General features: G+C 31.5%; 2 protein-coding genes across 2 annotated transcripts; both read right to left on the bottom strand.

The window, feature by feature from the left end:
- Positions 1-1,115: 1,115 nt before the first annotated feature.
- LOC110629183 (AUGMIN subunit 2) lies at positions 1,116-6,170 on the bottom strand. The gene is made up of 6 exons (XM_043949223.1): positions 5,936-6,170; positions 4,755-4,880; positions 4,473-4,577; positions 3,113-3,181; positions 2,490-2,603; positions 1,116-1,712 (listed from the first exon to the last, which is right to left on the bottom strand). Exons 1-6 carry the CDS (start codon positions 6,056-6,058, stop codon positions 1,344-1,346), a joined length of 906 nt encoding a protein of 301 aa, XP_043805158.1. The 5' UTR covers positions 6,059-6,170; the 3' UTR covers positions 1,116-1,343.
- A 9,928-nt stretch (positions 6,171-16,098) lies between these two features.
- LOC110629527 (nucleobase-ascorbate transporter 1) lies at positions 16,099-21,373 on the bottom strand. The gene is made up of 14 exons (XM_021776543.2): positions 21,010-21,373; positions 20,249-20,346; positions 19,672-19,848; positions 19,149-19,249; positions 18,983-19,058; positions 18,320-18,379; positions 18,050-18,237; positions 17,859-17,955; positions 17,609-17,695; positions 17,315-17,373; positions 17,084-17,175; positions 16,915-16,992; positions 16,673-16,833; positions 16,099-16,547 (listed from the first exon to the last, which is right to left on the bottom strand). Exons 1-14 carry the CDS (start codon positions 21,083-21,085, stop codon positions 16,335-16,337), a joined length of 1,563 nt encoding a protein of 520 aa, XP_021632235.1. The 5' UTR covers positions 21,086-21,373; the 3' UTR covers positions 16,099-16,334.
- Between the last annotated feature and the right edge of the window lie 3,953 nt (positions 21,374-25,326).

Genomic DNA, 25,326 nt, shown 5'->3' on the forward strand with positions numbered 1-25,326 from the left:
AAATTATATTATTAAATTAATTAAATTTAATTAATTTTTTTAATTTAAACCAAATACTATCTTTGCATCCGACGATTGCAAAAGAATACCTTAAATCCTAAGTCCGAACGCCGCAAAAGAGTACCTTTAGTCGAAAAGAAAAGTTGATTCATTGATACCAAAGAATTAAGAAGGAAAAGGGCCCTCATGGTTTGCATTGGTCTAAGATTTGATAAAACACAACCGATTGTTGCTCTACTTTAGTGAAACACAGAAACTGGAAATGGCAATCTCACAGGGCCACGCCCTTCTTTTGTCTCACTAGATATATCAACTTTTCAGGCTCTCTTTAGCACGGACAAGGCGTGATCCAAGAATGTGTATTCCCAGTCATTCAGCAGATTTTCTATCCATACCATACTGTTTACCTCGTATAAGCTTATAGCTCCTTAATATTTCAAATCATCATAAACCAATAAAACCTTGTTGCATACAAGAAGCAATAGAAAGTGAATAAAAAAAAATATGAATAATATAACAATTAAAAGGGGCATTAGATAAAAAAAATTTTAAATATTTATAATAATTCATATAAATTTTAGATATTAAAATTAAATATTTTTAATTTGTAGCAATTATAACTAAAAAGACTAAATTGAATTTCTATAAATTAATGGTAAATTATAATATAATCTCTAAAGTTTTATATTATTAATAAAATATATAAGCATTTAATTTAAATTTTATATTGAAATTAAATATATTTTACATTTATTAAATGTAATATTAAATATATTATATTAAGTAAATATTTAATACAAATAAATTTCTATTATATAAAAAAATCACATATAAATAATATACATTTAAATATTTCACTGAATATTTATACTCAAGATTATAAATGTAAATTACCAACATTCAATTATTTTTATCCAATACCCCTAATTAAAAACAAAGCAAGCTAAATCAAGTAAACTTGGATAAACACAATTTGGGATCTAACAACGTCTTGAGAACCTCCAAATTTTATAAATGCATAACTATTTAACCCCACGCGACTTTTCAAAGGTTAAGTAGTTATCATTTATAAACTAGCAACTAACTTTCTGTAAAGGTTAGGGAGCACAGTGATGTATTTGGCCAATAGACTATAGATTGAAACACATCGAGATTGAGCAGACAACAAATGGTGTCTACCAAATACAAGAATTTCCACGAGTCGTTTTAACTGCACAAGTGACAAGTGAATGAAGATTTCGAGGTATATTTCACTTCTAATTCAACATCATGAACATTGAAAATATTGTACACAAAATTCATTCCGAGGAAAACACACAATTTGAATTTTGCAAGGTCGTTGATTATATACCATTCTTTTTAACTGATGGAGGCCAAGACAATCTTCTATGACTTGTGCCATCAACTTGATTAGAGTCACCCATTTCACTACTTTCATCATCTGCTTCTTGCCTCTCAAGTTCTTGTTTCCTTTGGCTTTTCACTGCTAAGTCATCGAAACTGGATTCATTTCTCCAAGGCGGAGGAGTCGCACAATCTGAATCTCCTGGTAGTCTCTGTGAAGGATCATTTGCTGGTGTTTTTGGCAAAGAGGAAACTGAATCACCTACTCTCAAATTTTGGAGAGTAGCAAATGATTCTCTCATGGCAGACATTGCTTCAAAGAATCGGGTACAGGATGCTAAAGCAACAGGAATAGGGCGTAGCATTTCCTGCATGAAAATAGCGAAAAGAAAAAAAAAAATGTGAAGCAATCCGTTCTTATGTGTTGCATATACTTTGGTAATTTAAAGAAACAAGGCCACTTCCATTAAAAGAAGTTGGATATCACATGGAAAACAAGTAAAAATAATAAAAGATATTTCCTGACATCATCAGTCATTTTTATTTTTTATTTTTTTGATATGTTAAAGGAGTGGCTAGAGTTTTAAACCCTTATTGGGGGTTTGCAACTGTGAGTTCAGTTCTCAACTGTATCAAACCAAAATAACTGAATTAGGCTTTTAAAAACCAAACCACATAGGGAAACCAAACCAAAAATCCAGTTTATTCAGTTATTGCTGAATTTCGAACCGAATAGACCAAACTAACCAAATGCTTACTAAATATTGTTGATGGTTTTGGAAATCCTATACAAAATTAGAAAAGTTCCAATTGTTTCATTAATGTGATTGTCTACCTTTTCTACTATGGAAGTAGCACGACTCTATACTAATATATTAACTGTGCATTCAAACGCTATTGACAACAAAATGCAAATGTTTTAGCAGTTTCTTAAAAATATCAATTCCTTCCAACTCCCATGATTATAACATCTCACAAAAAGTAATATGGTGAACTTCATTAACACTAGAAAAATGAAACTCCAATGAAAGGAGAAATATGCAAAAAACCTGAGAAGAGCACAGCTTGTGCTCAAAGCCTATAAGAAACAACCAACACGAATGTAAAAGAATGCAAAATACTTCACAATGTTTCCATAAGCATACCCCCCATATTGAAGGAGACTCCTTAAAGTTCTGACTCCACTGGAAATCCGAAACAGATGCTGTCAAAGCACCATAATCACTTGCAGCCTTCATCAGTAATTCTGAAAATTGTTTCTGCATAGACCCGAGGTAAGCATATCCCTTATTCAGTCAGAATAATTCAAATGACCAAGGGAAAAAAAAACTCAATAGCCCAGAATTTAAGACTTAATATTCAAGACTAATAACTCAGTTTTTGCTGTATTTTGATTAATGTATAATTCAATAATAATAGCATTCTTAATTTAAGATTTGAATCTTTGATGGACCAAACCATAAGGCCTCAACAATATGTGCATGTTGTATTTGCTAATTTTATTTCCCTCATCTTATGTAGATCAGTAGTATTATATACTTTTTTGGTAACATAATATTTTGATAATAGAGGGCATGAACACCAAGCAAAACACGCACACCCTCAGAAAAGCCCATTAACACAACTCAACCCATATTATTGTTCATTGCTGATAAAACATTATTGCTAGAATTGGATGAGCATGCATTGATACACAGGGTAAATGAAAAAACAATATACAAAATCCTATAAAGCTTATTCAAAAGAGTATAATAATTGGATGAACAACCTGATATTCTGCTTCCACTGGAATACAATCCAGTGAATATGGTTGTTGAAGACGGGCTATAATACGGTCCTGCCAATATTTGTGAAAATAAAGAACAGACAATTATTACAAAAAGAATTAACAAGAAAAGAGGATGAAGAATGTATAATGCTTAGACAAAAGGTTTTCAGCAAAATAATACATTATAGAACCAAGTTCATGCAATATTTCACTGGAAAAATGAAACTAGTCCAACTTACATCTCGAGTACAATAGGAATACTTCTGGATCCTCAGAAATCCATCCCAAAACTCTCCCCTCACCCCCCCCCCCCCCCCCCCCACAAAAATAAAAAAGAGCAGTTTCAAAAATCTCCCTTAAGGTCTAAAGTCCATTTTTGAAATATTTTCCAGCAGAGAAGTAAATAATGTCAATGCATTAAAAAGCTGCTCCTTATCAAAACAACCTGGGCTTTGTTGTTTTATGGAAAATATTTCCATATTTCTTGGCATTTAGGGCACTTAAAGTAATATTTTCAATAGAAAATATTTTCCAGGTCAAATGGAAGACTTAAGCCATTTTCAGGAGAAAACCAAAATGGGGTATCATTTTATCAATTTTGACAAAGTTGGTAAAATGTAAAGAAACTTGTAAAGTGCATGACATAAACACAAACCTATTTGTCTACCAGCCACCATCAAATATCCTTGACCACCAATCATTGGCGACGACTGGTGACAGAACAATTAACCATTTTCATGTTTTCTTTGTTTTCATATTAAATAATAAATCGTGTTATACTCCAACCATTTTTGCAGTATAAATTGAAAGAAAACTGACGTTTTCTGGGACATTCCAAAACTGGAAAACAAATTTCCTTTGTTTTTTTCTCAACATTGCAACCAAACAATTTTCTAATAAAATATTTAAATAAATAACATTAGCTACTTCCGAGAAATAAATGTAGCCTTGGTCTTAATTGGAAGTAGGAATCTATGCCGCCATCCTCCCTCTTTGGATGTGGCCCAAAAAAATAAAAGGGAGCACAATAACCAAAATTGTCTCAAATAAATGAGTTTTGTCAAGAATTAGATGTACAACAATAGCTAGCGATAAGTCAAACATTGTGAGAATAACTTAGTTAGAACAGTATTATGTACCTCAAGTAATTCATCCAGCATATATATATATATCAATAGAGAAAAATTCAACAAGCTTATTTAGTTATCATACTTGAAAGCATACATGAGCATGAAAGGTCACATAAATTCATGTGTGTGCATGTATTGCCGTGCTGCACAAACAGTTCTTAAATGCAACTCCCTTTCATGGCTCAAAGCATAAACTTATTTCAATGTAGTAATGAACATGAACAACTTACCTTATTCTGAATGACATCCTTCAGTATAGTAGTAATTCTAGCCAAAGTCTCAATCTTCTTTTCCATTTCACTCACATGTGTCAAATGTGCCACATTTTTGTCATCCTAAAATTTTGTCACAGGTCAATTTTATAGCTTTAACGTAAAAAATCAGAAGATCTTAGCAGATCTTTGGAACTAACATGAATACATGTTACAACTAAACATCCATTTGTTAGAAAATTTAATCCTCATGTGAATTGTAAAATGACACAAGGGGGAACTCGAGCTAAAATAGTTCACCTTTCGACCTTGTAGTTCCACTTGTAGATCTGCTATTTTTCTTTGTACAGTGGTTAATTCTCTTAAAACCCTAATCAAGTCGTCACCTTTTTCTCCAGTGGCTATGGATAAGTTCTGGAGTTCTTCCTAAACAGTTTAAAAAAACAAATACAAAAATGGTGAGCTCAAGAATCCTCTACTACCATATAGAATTAATAAAGCTATTTATTGTATATATTGCACTTTAATAATCTCCTGAGTGAGTAGGCAACTAAGCAGACCCAGCATGCAAAAGGAGAATATACTGATATATCAGAACACATGAATAGTGTAATCTTGTTGATTGTACGTTTGACATAGAGGATTTAATTAGGGATGGGCTATTGCTTTGACGAAAAAATAGATATGGGTTTTAAATGTGGCAGTTCATAAGACAGAATGGATATAATCCGCCATATGCGATAATTAACATCAAGAACTAATTAAAATTACATTTTTGCTGTAATTTCATAAGAAATTAAGGCTCAATTTGTTTTCTGAAAATAAATTGTATTTGAAAAAAATATTTTTTTAATAAAATAACTTGTTTTTTATTGTTTAATTTTAATTTAAAAAATAAAATATATTAATAAATTTGTAAATAGATATCTTAATTGATTCTCTCTTCCTTAAAATGACTTAATTTTTTCCGATATCAAGGAAAATATTTTCCGGAGCAACGGAGCCTAAGTTTGCTAATTTAGCGAATTTATTCGAAACAGCGATCAATAGAATTAAGCCAAGAGCAGTATCATATTCTTATTTCTTTACACTGCCTAGACTCTACTGTTAAACCCACTTTTCACATTGTTTGACCAATCATAAAATCTCTGCTAAACCTTCTCTATGGCTTGCATTTTGAATATATTTACCTCCTCATTTTGCAAGTACACATTAAATCCATCAAAAAAATTATCAAAATTTGTCATCGCACTTGCCTGTCGATGAAGATGCATGTAACACTCTCAAAGTAAACCAAGCCTATCAAGAAAGGCACGGGCGGGGGAAACAGCAATAGAGCCGTGTCTAAGAGAAATTGGAGCAAAAATCGCCAGAAAGATAAATGTAGGTAGAGAATTGAATAGAAAATGCAATCAATCAAGATGAAAATGGCAAACTCCACAAAAATCCAAAGGAATTTTATCAAAGGGAGAGAGAGATACCTGAGAAGGAGGAGGTGCAACAGAAAATCCAAGATCGGCTGCGATGGAGAGAGCATCGGACATGCCTCCAATGCGTCTGAGAGGCTTTTTGCCGACCCAGGTGGTGTCGGTTCCCATGGACATTTGATTTACCCAAACGCGGCCTTAACACTATTTTTATAAAAAGGCTCTCAGGAGAAGCAAACAGTGTTACTGTTGGTGGAGAAAATGGCAAACGCTCCTGTGCTGCGTTTGTGGCCGGCAATTTTAATTTTAGATAAATTATAATTTAGTGATAATTTTATTAATATTATTATTAAATAAATGGACCACCATAAGCTCTCCTTAAAAAGGGCCTCATAATTTTAGATAAATTATATTTAATTTTTTATTTAAAAAATTAGAAAATAATAATTTTTTATTGATTCAACTAAATAAAAATTTAATAACTTTAAATATAATAAATTAAAATTATATTTTTTTACTTAATTTAATTCTAAATAAATGAGAATTAATTTATCATAATTATATTAAATTTAAACTTATTAAATGTATATTTTATTCATATTACAAACAGATGAAGAGGACAGGTAGAAACCCATCCATGGTGCAAATTACAAAGACGGACATTTAAAGCCACCCAATTAGCACATTTGTTTTACAAATGCTGATCTATAAACATGGCTAATTTTTTAAGGAAGGATAAGCTCAGCAAATTTGTCTAATGTCTTGAATGGCAGTTTCAATCTCCCACGGGATAGGAAATCGAGTAGAAACCACGAGTTGACAGATTGTGAGAGAGTCAGATTCCATAACAGCCTGCAAAAATTAAAGCTTTTTTAAGGTCTATTCCTTCAGCAACAAGAGGGGATGCTGATGAAAAACAAGCTGCCCTGCCAATCAAAAAGGTTATATGTTGCAGCTCCTCATAAACATTCTGAGCCTTGATAATGGTAGCTAGAGGATCTGGGTTTACTCCTTCAAAGATTGCTGAATTTCTTGCTTTCCATATATTCCAGCATATAAAGCTCGCTAGAGTTTTTAGTGATGATTTGGAGAGGCATCCAACAATAATAATTGAGACCACCAAGCAGAAAATGATATTAAGTTGTTTACAGATGGGTGAAAGCCTAGAGGTGATCCGCAGCTACATGGGGACAGAAGAGTGTATGCTCCAGACTTAAAATCAGCACCACAAATGGCACAATTAGGAGATTTAACACACTTCCTATGAAAAATATTTTCTCTAGAAGCCAAGGCACCATATACTGCTCTCCAGATGAAATTTCTTATTTTAGGAGGGATTTTCACATGCCCTATACTTTTCCAGAAGGAAGGCCACATACTACTAGGAAGAGAACCATCTGCTTGATAGGCATTTTCCCCTTGGGAAGATATCAAAACATGATATACAGATTTAACAGTAGAAATGCCATATTTGCTATAATGCCAAACTAACGATTCTCCTTGATCAAACTCACTAAGCTGGATTTTTAAGATCTCCCTTGCCTCTAAGGGATCAAAGGAAGCAAAAATAATATTTTCATCCCATTGTCTTGTTTGATGGTCAATTAAGTCAGCTATGTAAAGTACAAGGCAGTCTGCCGACTGAATACTTATGATCTTGAAATTCGGAATACTTGACACCCAGGGATCATGCCAGACATTAAGGAAAGAAATCCCTTTCACGTTCCATCTTAAGCCAGGTTGAGGAGCATTTCTTCCCAATAAAAAAACATTTTGTAACAGTATAAAGTTTAACTGAGGGGAAACAACCTTTTGAAAATCCTCAGGGGAGAGGCATTCGGTTCGCAACAAAGGACCAGAGGTTTGTTTGGATGGTTCCTTTGTTTTAGAGGAAAGCAAAGGAGATGGGGCATCAATTTTTGTTTTTTGGGTGGGGGGAGGAGTTTAAGGAGACAAATGGTGCTCTAGTGTCAGGCTTTTGTGAGTCTTTTCTGGCTTGGTTGTGATCAGGATAAAACTTTTGGAAGAGTTTACGGCGCACGAGTGGCTTGTGACAAGATCTGATAAGATAGGAGGAGTACCTGCATCATGTCTGCTTTGGAAACTGTTTTGGATTTGCTTCCCACGCACCAAACCTACCTCCGGCAGGGCAGGCCTTAACTAAGCAGAGTTTTGGTCACCGAAAGAAGAACCAAATCCCTGGCTTTGTTTGGTAGAGAAAAGTTTAGCCTGCATTCAAGGGCCAAATTCCTGCCTCTTTCCTCTATTTTCCAGTCTAAGAACTTGAGATAGATTCTGGTAGGTTTAATTTGATGGCCCAACAAATCCACACATATGACAATCATTCATATCTGAACCTAACTCTTTCTAGAGACCCATCTACTTTCTTGTTTGTAAAGCCTTCCCATAAAGGTTTAGTAATATCCACCTCAACCCTCATTCTTAGACAACTGCCAATTGAAACATCATGATTTGAGGCTAGATCAACATTGATAAGTTTTTTAAACATTTGGCCTATTCGTTCAGCGTTTTGCCTTCTCATCTGGTTTAGAGGGAGCCCGTGGACTTGTAACCAAAACGAGCAAGAGGAAAAATCAATCTCTTGCAGCTTCAGGTGAGGATCCCAAACCTGTAATGAGGGGAGTTGATTATTGATTGCCCATGGAATCCCTTCAAGGATTCTTCTTTTTATCATTCTCGTGTTGGAAAGTGAACAAAAAAATGTTCTTAACTGCTGAAATAACTTTGATGCTGAAATCAAAGACAAGATTCCAGACGTTTCTAAGGACATTCCTCACATGCGATGCTAGAAGCCTTTTTATAGAAAGGATTTTCCCTACCAAAATTAAGCTAGAGAGAGACTCTACTGTTACATCATCGTCATTTCATTCAACAGTTATGTCATCCCAATTTAAGTGGTTTGTTTTGTTACACAGGTCATTTATGGATAGAATAGGGGTCCATGCTGTAGGAAGAAAACTGCAAGGAGAAGGGAGAAAAGAAAGAGATGAAAACAGGAAGGGAGGCCAGAAGGAAAAGGACGAGAGTGGGCGAGGGAGGAGACGGGAAGAAGAAAGGAAACCGAGAGTTTGTCATGTGTCTTAAATTTGTGTTTGAATAAGTCTGCAGTTAGCTCCTATTTATTTTAATTAAGTTGTTATTTGTTAGCAGTAGTATCTTCCTTGTAAATAGCTAAGTTTGTTAGCTATAATTCTATTTAAGTTGATGAATAAATTAATCGAAGGCATCACAGAAAATTAACTCTTATTACGTTTTCTCAAAACGTAGAGGCCTTGGTTTCCTCAATTAAACCTTTTTCTTTTCTTTGTTTCAATTAATTCAGCATAGGTTCGAAGAACAAAAAGCAGTTTGTATCAAAGTGGTATCAGAGCTCTGGCATAGATCAGAGAGTCGAACTGCTTGAACAATTTGTTCAATCCCTTTCGGGAGATCAGGAAGGCATTGCTAAGCGACTTGAAGAGCTTTTCTCTCAGCTCAATACCCGGATGGATCGACTGGCCATTCAATCCTCTCCTGGGAAGACACTTGAATCAGAGACACACACCTCAGAATCTGGAACAAAACTTACCCGGTCTGGGAGTACTTCATATACTCCTAAACTGGTTAAGCTAGACTTTCCACGCTTTGATGAGAAGGAAGACCCCACAAGCTGGATTTGCAGGGCAGAGTAATTTTTCCAGTTCCACCAAACACCGGATGAAGACCAAGTTGAGATTGCCTCATTCCATATGGTGGGAGATGCACAATTATGGTACCAGTTACTTAAACAGGAGAATCCAGTTATCACATGGGCTGATTTTAAAGAAGGATTTTATTCGCGGTACGGTCCTAATCAACTCATAGATTATTTTGGGAAATTTTCGAAGTTTCAACAACATGGTACTGTTCAAACGTACCAATCTCAGTTTGAGAAATTATTGGCTAAAGTCGGACACTTATCACAAACACAGAAAGTTGGCTATTTTGTCAGCGGATTAATCCCATCCATACGAACAGATGTGCAGGCCAATCGGCCGAAAACCTTATCAGAAGCCATAGCGCTGGCACGGTTGTATGAAGCCAGAAATTCAGCTCAAGCAAAGGGAACTCCCACACCGATTCGTCCAGCATTCCAAACATCACGCCTTCCACCTGCAGTCCGTCAACCAGCTGCAGACAACATTAAAAGGCTGACTTGGGATGAGCTCAATGAGAGGAAGCGATTGGGTTTGTGTTTTAAATGCAATGAAAAGTTTGGTCCTGGCCACAGGTGCAAAAAATTGTTCTCAATACAGGCAGTCTTAGAAGATAGTGATGAAGATACCGACATGGAGATTGAGGAGCAGATTCCTACATCGGAAATTCCGGCAATATCATTACATGCTATTGCGGGGTTCGAAGGACCAAAAACCATGCAACTTATTGGGAAGGTGCTTGGCTTGGATGGAGTAATTTTGGTAGATTCAGGCAGCACCCATAATTTTGTCAGTGAACGGTATGCAAGGAAGGCGGGGCTTGAGCCATCGATGAGATCAAAAATGAAAGTGCAGGTAACCTCTGGTGAAGAGTTATCCAGCCCAGGTATCTATGCTCAAACCCAAATTTTAATCCAAGGGATTCCCATTGCTATCGATTTGTATATTTTACCTTTGGAAGGCTATAATATAGTCTTGGGAACTCAATGGCTTCGTACATTGGGACCAATTGTTTGGGACTTTGAAAAACTCTTGATGGCATTTAATCTGGGTAAAGAGCAGGTAATTTTTCAGGGTTGTGCAACCCCTCCAAATCGGCTAGTCTCAGCTTTTCAAATGCAACAATTGACTAAACTGCTTAACAGAGGGTTCTTACTGCAAATTATGGAACCCGTCTCTACTACCCAACAGATTCCTACTATCCACCCTCAAATCAAGACCCTCTTGGATAAATACAACACACTTTTAACCGAACCAACAGGCTGCCCCCTTAACGCCTCCATGACCACAAAATTCCACTAAAAAACCCGGAACCCATTTCAGTAAGACCATACCGTTATCCCTTCTACTAAAAGACTGAGATTGAACGAATTGTGACAAAGATGCTTGATTTTGGCATAATTTGACCTAGCCAAAGTCCCTATTCTGCCCCAGTCTTATTAGTCAAGAAGGCCGATGGCTCTTGGCGGATGTGCATTGACTACAGGGAACTCAATAAAAACACAGTGAAGGACAAATTCCCTATTCCAGTTATCGAAGAATTACTGGATGAACTTGCAGGTGCTCAGTATTTCACCAAATTGGATCTTCGGTCTGGGTATCATCAAGTTCGGGTCCATCCTCATGATATCAACAAAACAGCATTCCGGACGCATCAAGGCCATTATGAGTTTTTGGTGATGTCTTTCGGCCTCACCAATGCCCCATCAACATTCCAAAGCCTGATGAATGAGGTATTCCGAAGTCAATTAAGGAAATTTGTTCTTGTTTTCTTCGATGATATTCTCATCTACAGCAAATCATGGGATGAACACATTCAGCATTTAGAAACTGTCTTTTCTATCCTGTAACAACATTAATTATTTGTTAAACCTGAAAAATGTCAATTTGGCCAAAGGGAAGTTAAGTACCTTGGTCACGTGATCTCTAATGGAGGAGTTACTGTTGATCCAGAAAAAATTGAGTCCATTTAGAGTTGGCCGAAGCCTTCAACACCCAAGGCTTTGCGTGGTTTTTTGGGACTATGTGGTTATTACAGGAAGTTCATACAGCACTTTGGTCGGATTGCAGGACCACTAACCCAAATGCTGAAGAAACATGGTTTCACTTGGACACCTGCAGCAGAAGCGGCATTTATTAATTTGAAACAGGCTATGACAACAGCCCCAATATTAGCCTTACCGGATTTTTCAAAACAGTTCATTGTCGAATGTGACGCTTCTGGCTCGGGCATAGGTGCAGTACTGCTACAGGAGCGCCCAATTGCTTACTTTAGCCAAGCTCTTCATGGAAAGCACCTCCTTCTCTCCACTTATGAAAAGGAGATGTTGGCGCTTGTTCTTGCCGTACAGAAGTGGCGATCTTACCTCCTGGGACAGACTTTTGTGGTTTGCACCGACCATCAAAGCCTTAAACACTTGTGGAATCAGAGAATTACAACCACAGCTCAACAACGTTGGTTGTTCAAATTGATGGGATTCGACTTCACTATACAATATAAAGGGGGTACAGACAATATAGTGGCCGATGCCCTATCCAGGAGACATGAACAGGAGAAAGATGTAGGCCACATTGCTGCAATTTCATGTCCAATTCCAAATTGGATTGATCCAATCAAAGAAGAAACCGCTTCCTTACCTGATTTAACAGAGAAGGTGCTGCAGGTCCAAAGTGGAGAAGCTATTGGCCGATGGGAATACAGGGATGGAATTCTGTTTTTCAAAGGAAGAATTTATTTATCCCGTAATTCTACACTGCTCCCAGAAATAATTAAGCAATTTCATTGTAGCACTCATGAGGGGTGCTTCAAGACTCTCCAAAGGATTCGGTCCACATTTTACTCTCCCAATCTCAACGACAAGGTGAGAAGTTTTATACGAGGATGTGAGGTCTGTCAACGACATAAAGCTGAACATACAGCTCCTGCCGGCCTCCTTCAGCCTCTGCCAATTCCTGATAGAATCTGGGAAGATATTTCGATAGACTTCATCGATGGTTTACCAAACTCTAATGGTAAGACAACAATCTTTGTGGTAGTTGACCGGTTATCAAAGTACGCCCACTTTGTGCCTCTTTCCCATCCTTACACGGCTGTCACAATTGCAAAGTCATTTTTTGACAATATTTTCAAGCTTCATGGTATGCCAAAGACTATAGTTTGTGACAGGGATCCAGCCTTTACAAGCTTATTTTGGACAGAATTGTTTGCTTTGAATGGAACCCGGTTCAATTTCAGCTCTGCTTATCAACCCCAAACCGACGGCCAATCGGAGGTGGTAAACCGTACCCTGGAGATGTACCTCAGATGCTTTACAAGTTCCTAGCCTAAATTATAGTTGAAATGGCTGTCCTGGGCAGAATATTGCTATAACACAAGTGTTCATTCCACTACTGGGAAATCCCCCTTTGAGATAGTTTATGGTAGGCAACCCCCTACTTTGCTGACTTATATTCCAGGTACGGCTAGGGTGGCTGCGGTGGAGCAGGACTTGTTTCTTCGTGACATCTTGTTAAGAGAGCTTAAAGAAAAAATCCAGCATGCCCAGAACCGGATGAAGCAAATTTATGACTCTAAGCACCAAGAGCGTGAATTTGCGGTGGGAGATCTTATTTTCCTCAAGTTACATCCATACAAACAGAGATCCCTTACTGCCCGAAGGAATTTCAAGTTAGCACCCAAGTTCTATGGGCCGTTTCGGGTGTTGAAGAGAATTGGTGTTGTTGCGTATAAGCTTGAACTGCCACCAGAAGCAAAGATTCATCCTGTGTTCCATGTCTCCCTCCTTAAGAAACAAATTGGAGATAGCGACATAGTGCAGTTACCTCAGCTGAATGAAGTTGGTGAGATCCTTCCACAACCGGAGGCAATTTTAGATAGCAGAGTAAAAAAGAACAAAAAAGAAGTCTTGGTTCACTGGCGTGGCTTATCTCCTCTGGAAGCTACTTGGAAAAGGTTGGATAAGATTAGCAAACAGTTTCCAGATGTCTCTCTTGCAGATGTGCGGGTCCCTTAAGAGGAATAGAAATGTCACGTGTCTTAAATTTGTGTTTGAATAAATCTGCAGTTAGCTCCTATTTATTTTAATTAAGTTGCTATTTGTTAGCAGTAGTACCTTCCTGGTAAATAACTAAATTTGTTAGTTATAATTCTATTTAAGTTGAATAAATTAATCGAAGGTATCACAGAAAATTAACTCTTATTATGTTTTCTCAAAACGTAGAGGCTTTGGTTTCCTCAATTAAACATTTTTCTTTTGTTTGTTTCAATTAATTCAGCATAAGTTCGAAGAACAAAAAGCAATTTGTACCCGAGTTCTAGAAGAGAACGCTTCAGTATCGGAACCTTCCAATTTTATTTATTTGATAAATTCTAATATAATTTAATATTTTTAATTTTATAAAATGATATATTATATGAAATTTATATATTAAATATCACATGTATAAAATAAAAAATTTTTGAATTAAAAAAATTTAATTTTTTTATTTCAAACAGAAAAATTGTTAAAAAGGAAATTAAGTGAATTATAATTTTATAAAATTCTTAATTTTTTTAAAAAAAGTTTTTCATCATGGTTGAATGCTCATAATTTTTTATTGTTTGAGAAATGAAAAGTTATTTAACATATTTAAATAGAAAAACATTTTCAACCCATAAAGTTAAGTTGCGGTTAGTAACGTTGTAGATTTTTTTTTACTTTTTATTTTTAAAAGCTAAAACACTTTTTTTTTATTTATTTCTTAAAAACTGTATATAAAAATAAATTTATAAATTTTTATTAAAAATAAGGAATAAAATATTTTTGAAATAATATTTAATAATAAAATAAAAATATAAATAATTCTATAAATATTTACACAATAAATTATATAAAATTTACAGAATATATGATATTATAATAAAAATAATAATACTTGGTCTTGTGATATAAAAACTCATTAGTTATTGTATTAATTTAAAAAAATACATTAAAATATTTTTAAAATTTTAAAAATATATTAATTAATTTTCCATTAAATTAAAAAATAAAAAATTATTATTTAATTTTTATAATTTAAAATATTCACTAATTAATCAATTCAATTAAAAAAGTATATTTAAAAAAATTTACTAATTCATTCTCAATCGATATTAACCGTAAAATTTAGAATACCTTCTAAGAAAAATAATAAGTATAGTTTTTATAAAATTGAAAAATCAAATAATAAATTTATTTTTATCGAACTAATTAGTAAATAATTTAAATATTAAATTAATAGAAAAATTAATAATATATTTTTTAATATTAAATATGTTTTAATGTAAACCAATAGAAAGATTAATAGTATATTTTTAAATATTTTAAATATATTTTAATGTATTTTTAAAATTAACGAATTGAGTTTTTAATATAAAAAAATTAAATAGTAAATTTTTTTTACAAAAGATTTAAAACATCTTTAATAGGATGGTGATAATTAATAAATATTTTTATAAAGTTGAAAGGTTTAATTAATAAATTTTTTATAGTAAAATATTTAAAAATAAAAATTAATAAAATAACTAATTAATAAATTTTTAAAATTTAAAATATTTTTAATTTATTTTTTAAAGTCGAACAAAATTTTTTTATTAAATAAAAAATAAAAAACCGTAATAAAAATGAATGTACCCTTAACGTTTTGAAAATGAAGATTTTTTAAAAAAATTTTAATAACTTTTAAATCTTATTTTAAAAAACCTAACCCTCCCCTAAACTTGAAAAACCTCATTCTCTCCCAAAAGTTTGGTCTTTTAAATCTTGAAAACTTTTGAATACTTAAAAGAAACCTTCTCGCTAAAGTTTTAATTTTTTACTCTACATACGTTGAAAAGATTTATTTATTTATTTTTATTTTTAATTTAAATAAAAACTATAGCTAAATTTCTAATTTAAGATAAAAAAATTAAAAAAAATCAATTTAAAATTTACTATTTAATTTATATATTATAAAAAAATTTATTAATTAATTTCTTAATTTTAAAAAATTATTAAAATATTTTTTATATTTAAAAAAATTTATTAATTAATCTACTGCTGTTATAAAAAAATTTAAAATATTCTCTAATAATTTTTTAATATTTAAAAAAATTTATTAATTAATCTACTGTTATAAAAAAATTTAAAATATTCTCATCAGAGAATAATCAATTTTTATAAAATTAATAAACAATATCAATTAGTAAATTTTTTAAAATATAAAAATTAAATAATAAAATATTTAATAATTAAAATTAATGAATGGATTAATTAACACTTTTTATAACATCAAAACACCGAATTAATTAATGAACATATAATCTAACCTAAATAATAAGATTTCTTTTCTATTTAATTAAAAAATGCTTAATTTCTTTTTTTTTTTAATTTTTAAGCTAAATTAAATTTAAATTGGAACTTAGTGAAATTGGGCATTAAGAAAAACTTATAATTTTTCAATCTCAAGCTTTCGTTGGATTTAAAATCATGCAATAATTCAAGCAATGTAAGGATTCACAAAATATTAGCTTAAAAAGAGCTGATTTTCCATTCTTATTGTGCAATGCTCTACAAAAAAACAATTAATGTTGATAGTCCCAAATAAAAAAAAGATTAGCATTTGCCTGAGACATTTTGTCAAATGGACATGGATATACAACTCCAGAGAAAATTCATCCATTGGCTTCAATAGAATTGGAGTGCGGAGAGTAAATCAATTTTTGCTAGGGTTTTTGGGTTACTGCCTACTGCTCATCTCTACTATGTTGGTGGGAAGAATCTGTTGAGATTGAATGGTAATGTGTAAAACTCCTCATTCCTGTTATCTCCTCTAAATGTTCTGAACTTTACCCACCATGGCATTCCTCTGTCTTTCTTTGACTTCTCCACCTCTAATGTGTTGTCAAGAAAAACTGCAACGATCAAACCCACTGTCGCCGGAGATGAGAATATGGTGTTCAGAAATGCATTGAACTGCAAACAGACCAAATCCAGCATCATTAGGTTTATGAAACCAAATCCCTAGGACAGAAGTTTACCAAAATTCATTACACAACTTTACTTATTTTGGTTTTTCTGATGATTGTTGTAATACTTACCCATCCTGCATTGGTATGAACAAGACCATGCCGCGTAGGATTCCAATATTCGTTAAAGAACTGGGGAACAGAAATCCCAAGGAAGAGAGAAAGCCCAGTAATAATGAGGTTTCTCATTGAGTTCATGTTTGTGAATTGAAGAAATGATAGTCCCACTGATGCTGAAACGAGCAAGGACTTGTTCGTGAGGATAAAAGGATAATAATCACTCAAGAAATAAATAAAAAAGACTTGAGACTTACCAACAAGGCCAAAGAGAACACAGTATAGTGCAGCGAATATCGGAAAAGGTATGGAAGCAAACACAGCTCCAAATTTCCCTGTTAAAATAAGATAAAGCAAATGTAATACTTCTGACTTTGTGACTCATGCCTCAAAATTCTTCATTGTTTACAGAACAGGCTCACCAACCTAAGGTAGAGAAGAATATCATGAAGCCAGCAGAAATCTGAACAACTCTGCGACTTCCAACTCGGGTTAGTCCAAGAAGTCCTACATTTTCCCTGAGACAACAGAGATTCCTGTTAAGACCAAGATTGTAATATAAATTTTCTCAGTTCTTGGACCAAGAACAAAGATTATATAATTAAAAAAAAAGAAACAGAATACAGACTGCAGATGGATCATTCTAATGTGCCTTACACAGAAACAGTGGAACCAGTTCCTGTTCCGAAAAGACCATCAAGCAATACAGCAATGCCCTGCAAAAGCAAAATGCACTTCATTCAGCTCTTCAAAATGAAGACACAACCCCACGAATAGAAAAGCCAACATCCCCCCCCCTGCGCGAATTAAAGCTCCCAATATTTAATTTACGCCTAGTTCAGCACAGATTATTCAGTCTTGATAATGATATCATCCCCTGGATGCTAGGTTGAAATAGGGGAAAAGAAAATGTAAAGTAAAACAAGTGTCTGTTACTAGAAACCAGCTCACCTGCCAGCCAATGCCTCTGCTCAGTACATATGCAGGTGGTGGAGTAGCAATAGCCAATCGAGAAGCAGCCTTGTATGCACCGGTTGACTGCAACATATTTAAGATTGAGCAGGGATTTCGTCAAAGATGGTAATTTTTAATCATCTATCAAGATTCTCATACAATCCATCCCTCATCAATTTCAAGAATGAAATAGCATGTTGTGAACAAGATAACATTCCAATGCCACTCATAGAGCACTAAGACATACCTCAACCATAGACACAATAACTGCAGACATCATAGCAAATGAATGACCTGCAGAAAAAGTAGGAGGGCCCCACTGCAGAGGATATGGGAACATGAACCTGAAGTAGCAATAACACATGAATTCCAGAAAACAAAAACACAGTGCTTGTTTATTTTTTTCTTTTGCCAATGGAAGTTCATAATTGATATTACCATGGGGCAGTAGATATAAGATTTGCTTTGTCGGTACGGCAACTAAGTTGAGTTCTATCAGGCTTGCCCCTGTATGCCCCACTGGCAGTTAAAATAATGGAATAAATCCAGACTATTGTAACACATATCAACACTGGAAATCTTTCAAATATCGGAACTTCTCTTAAGATTCTCACATGCTTTAGATACTGCAAAGCCAAAACCAAACCTTATGAAAGAGAAAAGACAATCTTTTGGTCAAAATTTCCTAAGTACATAAGAACTACTTACTTGTGAAAATCCAATAACCAACAGCAGCATTGGTAACCCGATTTCAACACAGTTGCCCAACTGAAAAATGATATTATAAAATGAAACTAAGTGAAACTTCCCCTTGTTTAGAATCAAAGATTTTACAAGAATTCAATTTAATTCAATTCTTTTCTTTCAAATTTCTTGTTTGGAATGAAAGAATTCAATACTTTTTAATTTAAAAAAATTTCATTTTAAAGGAAGTTGAATTCTTGTATGATTTTACAAGAATTCATTTGAATTCTTTTCTTTCAAAATGAATCATAACGAAGGGTTAAGCAACTGACAGAAAGATAGTACAAGAGAAATTGAAATCCGATGAGGTTTTATGACTACAATGAATTAGATAAGCTGATGCATTTAAGCAAACAACATTATTCTTCATTTGATATTTCTAGTCGAAAGGATTGCTGCATACTTCAATCAGAACGTTATATTTGTTAATTTGACCTAAGTAGAAACCACGGTACGAAATTAAGATCTATATGCTAAGCCATTGAGAAATGACAACGTGTTTGCTTTTATAAGCTATAAAATGACTCCAAATAGATGCAAGCAATATAAAAGAAAGTCAATCTGCAGGGTTAGCCCAGCAGATGTCTCATGAAAACAGAATATAGGATGCTTCGTAGCAGTACATACTGCGGGAAATCCTCGTTGAAACAATCCCAGGCCAACCAATCCAACCACAGGTGCCATACCAAGAGGACTGAAAAACCTGACAACAAATAGAAATATAAGCAGTGAAGAAAAGAAAATTCTAATAGGTTAATCATTTAATTACATTTACCAATAGTTAGAATTGTACCTTGAAAAGAGTCCCCAAACTTGGCTGTAACCCAGGATGATTTGTATGCTTGAGGCTACAATCAAAGCTCCCTGGATAGCTCGCATTGTTTGTATAAATCTCTGCAAACCAATCACATGGGAAGATCTCTTTCAATACCCTATCAAATAAGAGAGTTACTGAGCACAACTTCTGAAAATGACTGGGACTTGAACTTTAACATCTACGTGATAGTTCAATATAACAAACAACCTCATGCAAGCATTAATAAGACATTAGGGATTTCAGGTGGAAATTTGTTAACAAAAAATTAGGCATTGAGAAGACATAGATAGCTAGATTTTGTGCTTCCTCATGCATTTTCCACTCAGCTGCCCTCCCAAAAATATTTACCTAGAGGGATCTTTCCACATGTAAATTCATCATCAATTAGTTCTTTGCGTATTCAAATGCCACAGTATAAAAGTTCTTTTTATGAACTATTTATTATATGCTTCCCCGATATGACACAAACAAAGATAAGGAAGACAAGTGGAAAACTTACTTCATGATGATCAGTAATCTGTTGCAATGAGGTGTCACTTATAATATAAGCTATGGGAATGACATAAGCAAATGAACCTCCCACTACTGCAGGCAACCTGGTTCCAAAGAGTGCTTGCGTAAGTGTGTTAATGCCGGCTACAAAAAGCAGGGTCTGTATCACCCGTGCCTTATCCCCCTGATTGCATGATCAATGATATTGTCAAAAGAAGAAGACAAAGACAGAAACATGGGAAAATAAAATGAAGAATACAACAACCTTCGAACTCTAAATGTAAATGAAATTCCAAACAAGAACAAGAACCAGGCATACTATAATTACAAGTTCCACTTAGTACACAGAAATCCAATCATATAAAATATATTGCATGTCCCCATCCATGATGAGTTGTAGAACATAGAGCCAAAAAACAAATCGAAGGATAGTGAATTCAACCTAAAGAAATAGCAGGTAAGCTTCCACTTCTGGCATACTCATTATTTCAAGTGAAAGACTAAAATGCAAGCATCCTAAACTCCAAGAATGAACATACAAGTTTAAAACAAAACATGGGTAGTTTAGCAGATAATAAGCTTACATCACTGCCACCCATTGCTGGAACGAGCAAGGAAGGGATCATTACACTTGTCCCCAACATCAAGATGTAGTTTTGAAATGCCAATGTGATGGTTTCAGCTGCAACACAAAAAAAATATTTTAGACATCTTAGCACATAGATACAAATGGGAAATTTAATAATTCAAATAGACTTGTCTACAGATGAGTTTTCGATTTCGAGCTTCATTAAAAACGAACAAAAAACAATACGAACTGAAAGTCTTATCGTCTCAAATGCCATATAAACTTCTGTTTTACCATAGGACCATTCTGTTAGTAGCCAAACACAGCCTTTAAAATTCAAAATTTAAAAACCAGAGGAACTAGGCAAGCCAATGACTACGAAGCATCTAATTTTGGTTTAGTTCAAGAGGTTGATCGTTCCATAATTTTCTCATCCACAATTTCTGCATATACCCACTTCAAAATTCAAATAATAACAACAATAAAAAAAACCACAAACACACGCACATACACATAAACAAACACATTCTTTCTCATTCCTTGTTTGTTTTTCCTCTTTTTTGTTTTCCCTTCAGTTTGTTTTTCTTTCCCTCGCCTCTTTTCAGTGTATTAAAAGTTTATATAATGCGACAGTTCCTGAACTCATATATAATTATCAGCGTAACCTACCAACGATATCGAAGAAAACAGAAGATTGTGAGAATGAGCAGGTTGAGAACAGTTAGTTAAAAAGAAAAAATGAAGAAGAAGAAACAAAGAAAAAGAGAAGGCACGTACCCCAAGGAGGGTTCGAGTCTATACAGTACTCAAGGTCTTGAAGTTGTTCCATAGGAGGGTGGCTAATGTCTGCCATTACTGAAGCTTTTGCTGTTGTAGAGAGAATAATGAAGATAACAGAAAACAGAGAAAAGTGATGAGGAAGATGAAGAAGAAAGAAGAAGAAGAAGAAGAAAGAAGGAAGAAAGAAGAAGAGAAGAATAAGATGATCTAAGAAACAAAGTAAAGTGCAGTGCAGTGGAGATATAAAGTGAGAGAGAGAGAAGGAAAAAGAAAAGATAAATAAAAAGAAAAAATGATAAATATAAAAAAAAATTGAAAAAAGGAAAGAGAACAATTCGGAAAGCCGAAAAATCCAGCAAATGCCTCTCTTCTTTCTGACTTGTGCCTCCGATAAGCCACCCTCTTCTTTTTATTTTTATTTTTTACTATTCCAAATTCACCCCTATTCATCTCTCATAACTTTCTAATAGCCATTCCACCGGCCCCACATTTATGAGAAAGGTCAAATCAACCACAAATAAAAACTCTGCGGCGTAGCAGCATTGAAACGGTGACGTTTATGTGCTGAGAGAGCGGACAAATTGACCAATCATAATCTCAACTTTCTTTCCTTATTTATTATACTAATTAATAAGTATAAATAATTTAATGATGTCAATTATTTAATTAATTATTAATTGTTATATTTTTCTACTAGTAAAATGAAAACACAATCACTTGTATTTTTTAATAAAATAATATAAAAATATGATTAAAAATTAAGTATAATTCTGTGATTTAATTATATTATTTATATTTTTAAAGCTATATGAAAAACAAAAAATATTAAAAAAGTATATTAATTTAAAACTAAATAAAATTTTTATATAAAAAAATTCATTAATTGATTTATAAATTTAGTCAATTTTAAAAACACACTAAAATATCTATAAAATTTTTTAAAAAATTTATTAAATAATTTTTATATTAATTTTAATCATTAAATATTTGAATTTATTAAATAATTTTTATATTAATTTTAATCATTAAATATTTGACCATTTAGCTTATATGATATAAAAAAGATGTTACAAAATAATTATTAATCAGCTCTGTCATAATGAAGTATTTAATATTTTTTAATATTTAATAAATAAATTAATTAGTAAAATTTTTAAAATTTTAGTTTCCATTTTAATTTTTTTTTAAAATTAATAAATTAATATATATTTCTTAAAATAAATTTATATATTTGAGTAATAAAATTTTTTAAAATAATAAATAAAATTATTTATTTACTTATTTTGTGTTGAAGAGAGTCATAAGATCCTGTGACGTACGACAATTATTATTTATGCAGTGGTGGGCCAGTGGGTGGAAAGTGATGATAAGGCGAGAAATTAATAGAGACCCTGTGATTGGGAGAAATTGCAAAGACTGGAATGGGACGAAACGGACGAAGTTGGTAGGTATTCAAATCGAAGTCCTTCTTTATTGTGATCAGGTATGTAGTAACTACGGTGATTGCGATATATGATTTTCTTTTTTATTTATTTATTGTTTTAGTAGCCGTTTTTAAGCAGCACGCCTATTACACTACAGCCTCATTGGAGTATCCATTAAATTTTAATTGCACTAATATTTTTCTCCAAAATTTATTATTTTCATTAATTTAAATTTATATTAAACTGATTTATTAATCTTTCATTCAGCATGATCTAGTTTTAAAAAAATTAAATGATTTTTTATAAAAATGAATTTAATTTTTTCTCATAATAATTTTTATTTAATTCTTAGTTTAATCGAGAGTTTTTGATAAAAATTATTATTACTATTTCATTCTATTTTAATGAAATTTAGAATAATATTTTAAATAAAAGTTGTTAAGTGAGTAAGTAATATACTTCAACTTTTAAAAATTTTATATAGTATTCACAGATTTAATTTAATAGTAAATGTATATGAATAAATATAAGAAATATTAGATTTTATTCCTCCAATTTTATTTTTATTTATAAAAAAAAATTTATATAAATAGGAAATTCACATTGCTTTTTTTTTCTTTAGACTTGATTATTTTTATTTATTTTTTTTTACAAAATTGTGAGGGTGGCAAAGTGGTGAATAAATGAGGTGAGGAAGGGTACAATAGTAAAAGGAGACAAGGTAAACCAAATAAGCGTGAATTCGCACGTGCGTATGGAGTTGGGTTCAGCTTTCGGTTGGTTTCCTACAAACATTCCGATTCCCATGCATACACCAAAACCAAAAATCAAACCCAAACCCATTTTTACAGATTCTAACGTTGTTTTCATTTTCAAACCTTTCAATCCTCTCATCTCCCCATAACTGCCTCATCATTTTTGAATGAATTTTCAATGATAAGTTCACAGATATATTTTCACTGTTTTTAAAAATTAACTTTTAGATTTTGATTTTTTAAGGAAAATACTCTCTAAGTAAACTTAAGGAATTGACAAGTGGCATATAAATTTCTTTTTAATTTTGGTTAATAATTTTCATTTAATTTTTTATAATTATATATTTAATTTATATTCTATTTATTTTATAAAAATAAAATATTTAGAAATTTTAAAAATTTAATTGATGAAAAATATTTTTTAATTAAAAATAATAATAAATTATTTAAAAAAAAAAATAATTTCTGTTTTATAAAAAAAAAAGTCATTCACTTTAATATCTTTATTAAAATTTTTATACATAAAATTATTAATAAATTTTATTTTTTAACTTAAAATATATAATAATTTTTATTAAAAAATATTTTTCATAAAAATATTTTTCAAATATAAATTATTTATGTATAAAAAATTTAACATTTTAAATAAACAGTATATGTTGAGATAGGAGTTTTTAATTTAAAATTTTATATAGATTTAATACAATTGAGAGCCATAAACTTTAAAAGATTCACATAAAATAAAAATGAATTTTACTTGAATTACACAACGCTACCAACTAATTTAAAATTATATCATTAATAAAATTTTATGTTATAAATTTACAATTCGTTTATTTGCAGAATTAACTTATATTTAAAAAATATTTTTAATAAAATAATTTATTTTTTAATTTTTAATTTTAATTTCAAAAATAAATTTTATTAAAAATTTTATATATAAAAACTTTAATAAAGATATCAATGGACTTTTAAGAGACAAAATCATTTTTTCCAAAATAATTTACTTTTTGTTAGTTAGAGAATAAATTTTTTAAATATTTTAAATATTAAAAAATATGATAAATATTTTTTTCAAAATATTTTCCGTAGGGTAATATATAAAAGATAATTATTAAAATGCATCATAAAAAAAATAAATAATCCATGCAATGCATAAATATGATAAAAAGCGAGAAGGCTATTTTTCATAATTTAGCCTGTCAATTTTTTTTTTCAAAGAAGGGATAAAATTCTTTAATTTATTATACAATTATGAAAAATATTCATACAGTTAGTATTCGAGAGTAGCTTAATACATAATCTGTCAATTTTATTCGATTGTGATAAAAATTAAAAAAAAAAAAAAAAAACAGTAGAGGTTACTATATCCTTAATAGATTCACAAACATTTGTTCTTTTTAGATTAAAATTCAAGCAAAAATTTTAGAAGCACGTCTGGGACAGAAATTCAGTCTCATATAAAAATAAAATTAATAATCATTATAATTAAGACTCCGTTTACTTATAAAAAATAATTTATATTTAAAAAATATGTATAAAATATTTTTTATAAAAAATATTTTTTAATAAAATAATTTTTTATTATTTAATTTTAATTTAAAAAATAAAATTTATTAATAAATTTTTATATAAAAGTCTTCTTATAAAAATATTTTTAAAAAAATAATTTTTTTTATTTAGTTTTAATTTAAAAAATAAAATTTATTAATAAATTTTTATATAAAAATCTTACTAAAAATAGTAAATTGTAAAAAATGACTTTCTCTTATATTTTTTATTTTAACTTTAAAATTTTTTTTCATTAACTAGATTTCTTAAATGTCTCGAATGCTAAAAATTATATAAATTTATTTTTTTTAAAATATTTTTTTAAAATAAATAAAATTTAAATAATTATGACAAAATTTTAAATATATATAATGCATACATGAATCTAGATATAATTAATTAAGTGTTATGAAACATATATGCATGTAAATATCAATACTTTTTTTTTTATTTATGAAAAATAATTTATATTTCAAAAATATTTTCTGTAAATAAATATTTTTTAAGAAGATAATTTATTTTTTATTATTTAATTTTAATTTAAAAAATTTATTAATAAATTTATATATAAATATATCAATAAA

Source organism: Manihot esculenta, chromosome 13 (assembly GCF_001659605.2).
Source record: "Manihot esculenta cultivar AM560-2 chromosome 13, M.esculenta_v8, whole genome shotgun sequence".
In the NCBI taxonomy this organism is placed as follows: Eukaryota; Viridiplantae; Streptophyta; class Magnoliopsida; order Malpighiales; family Euphorbiaceae; genus Manihot; species Manihot esculenta.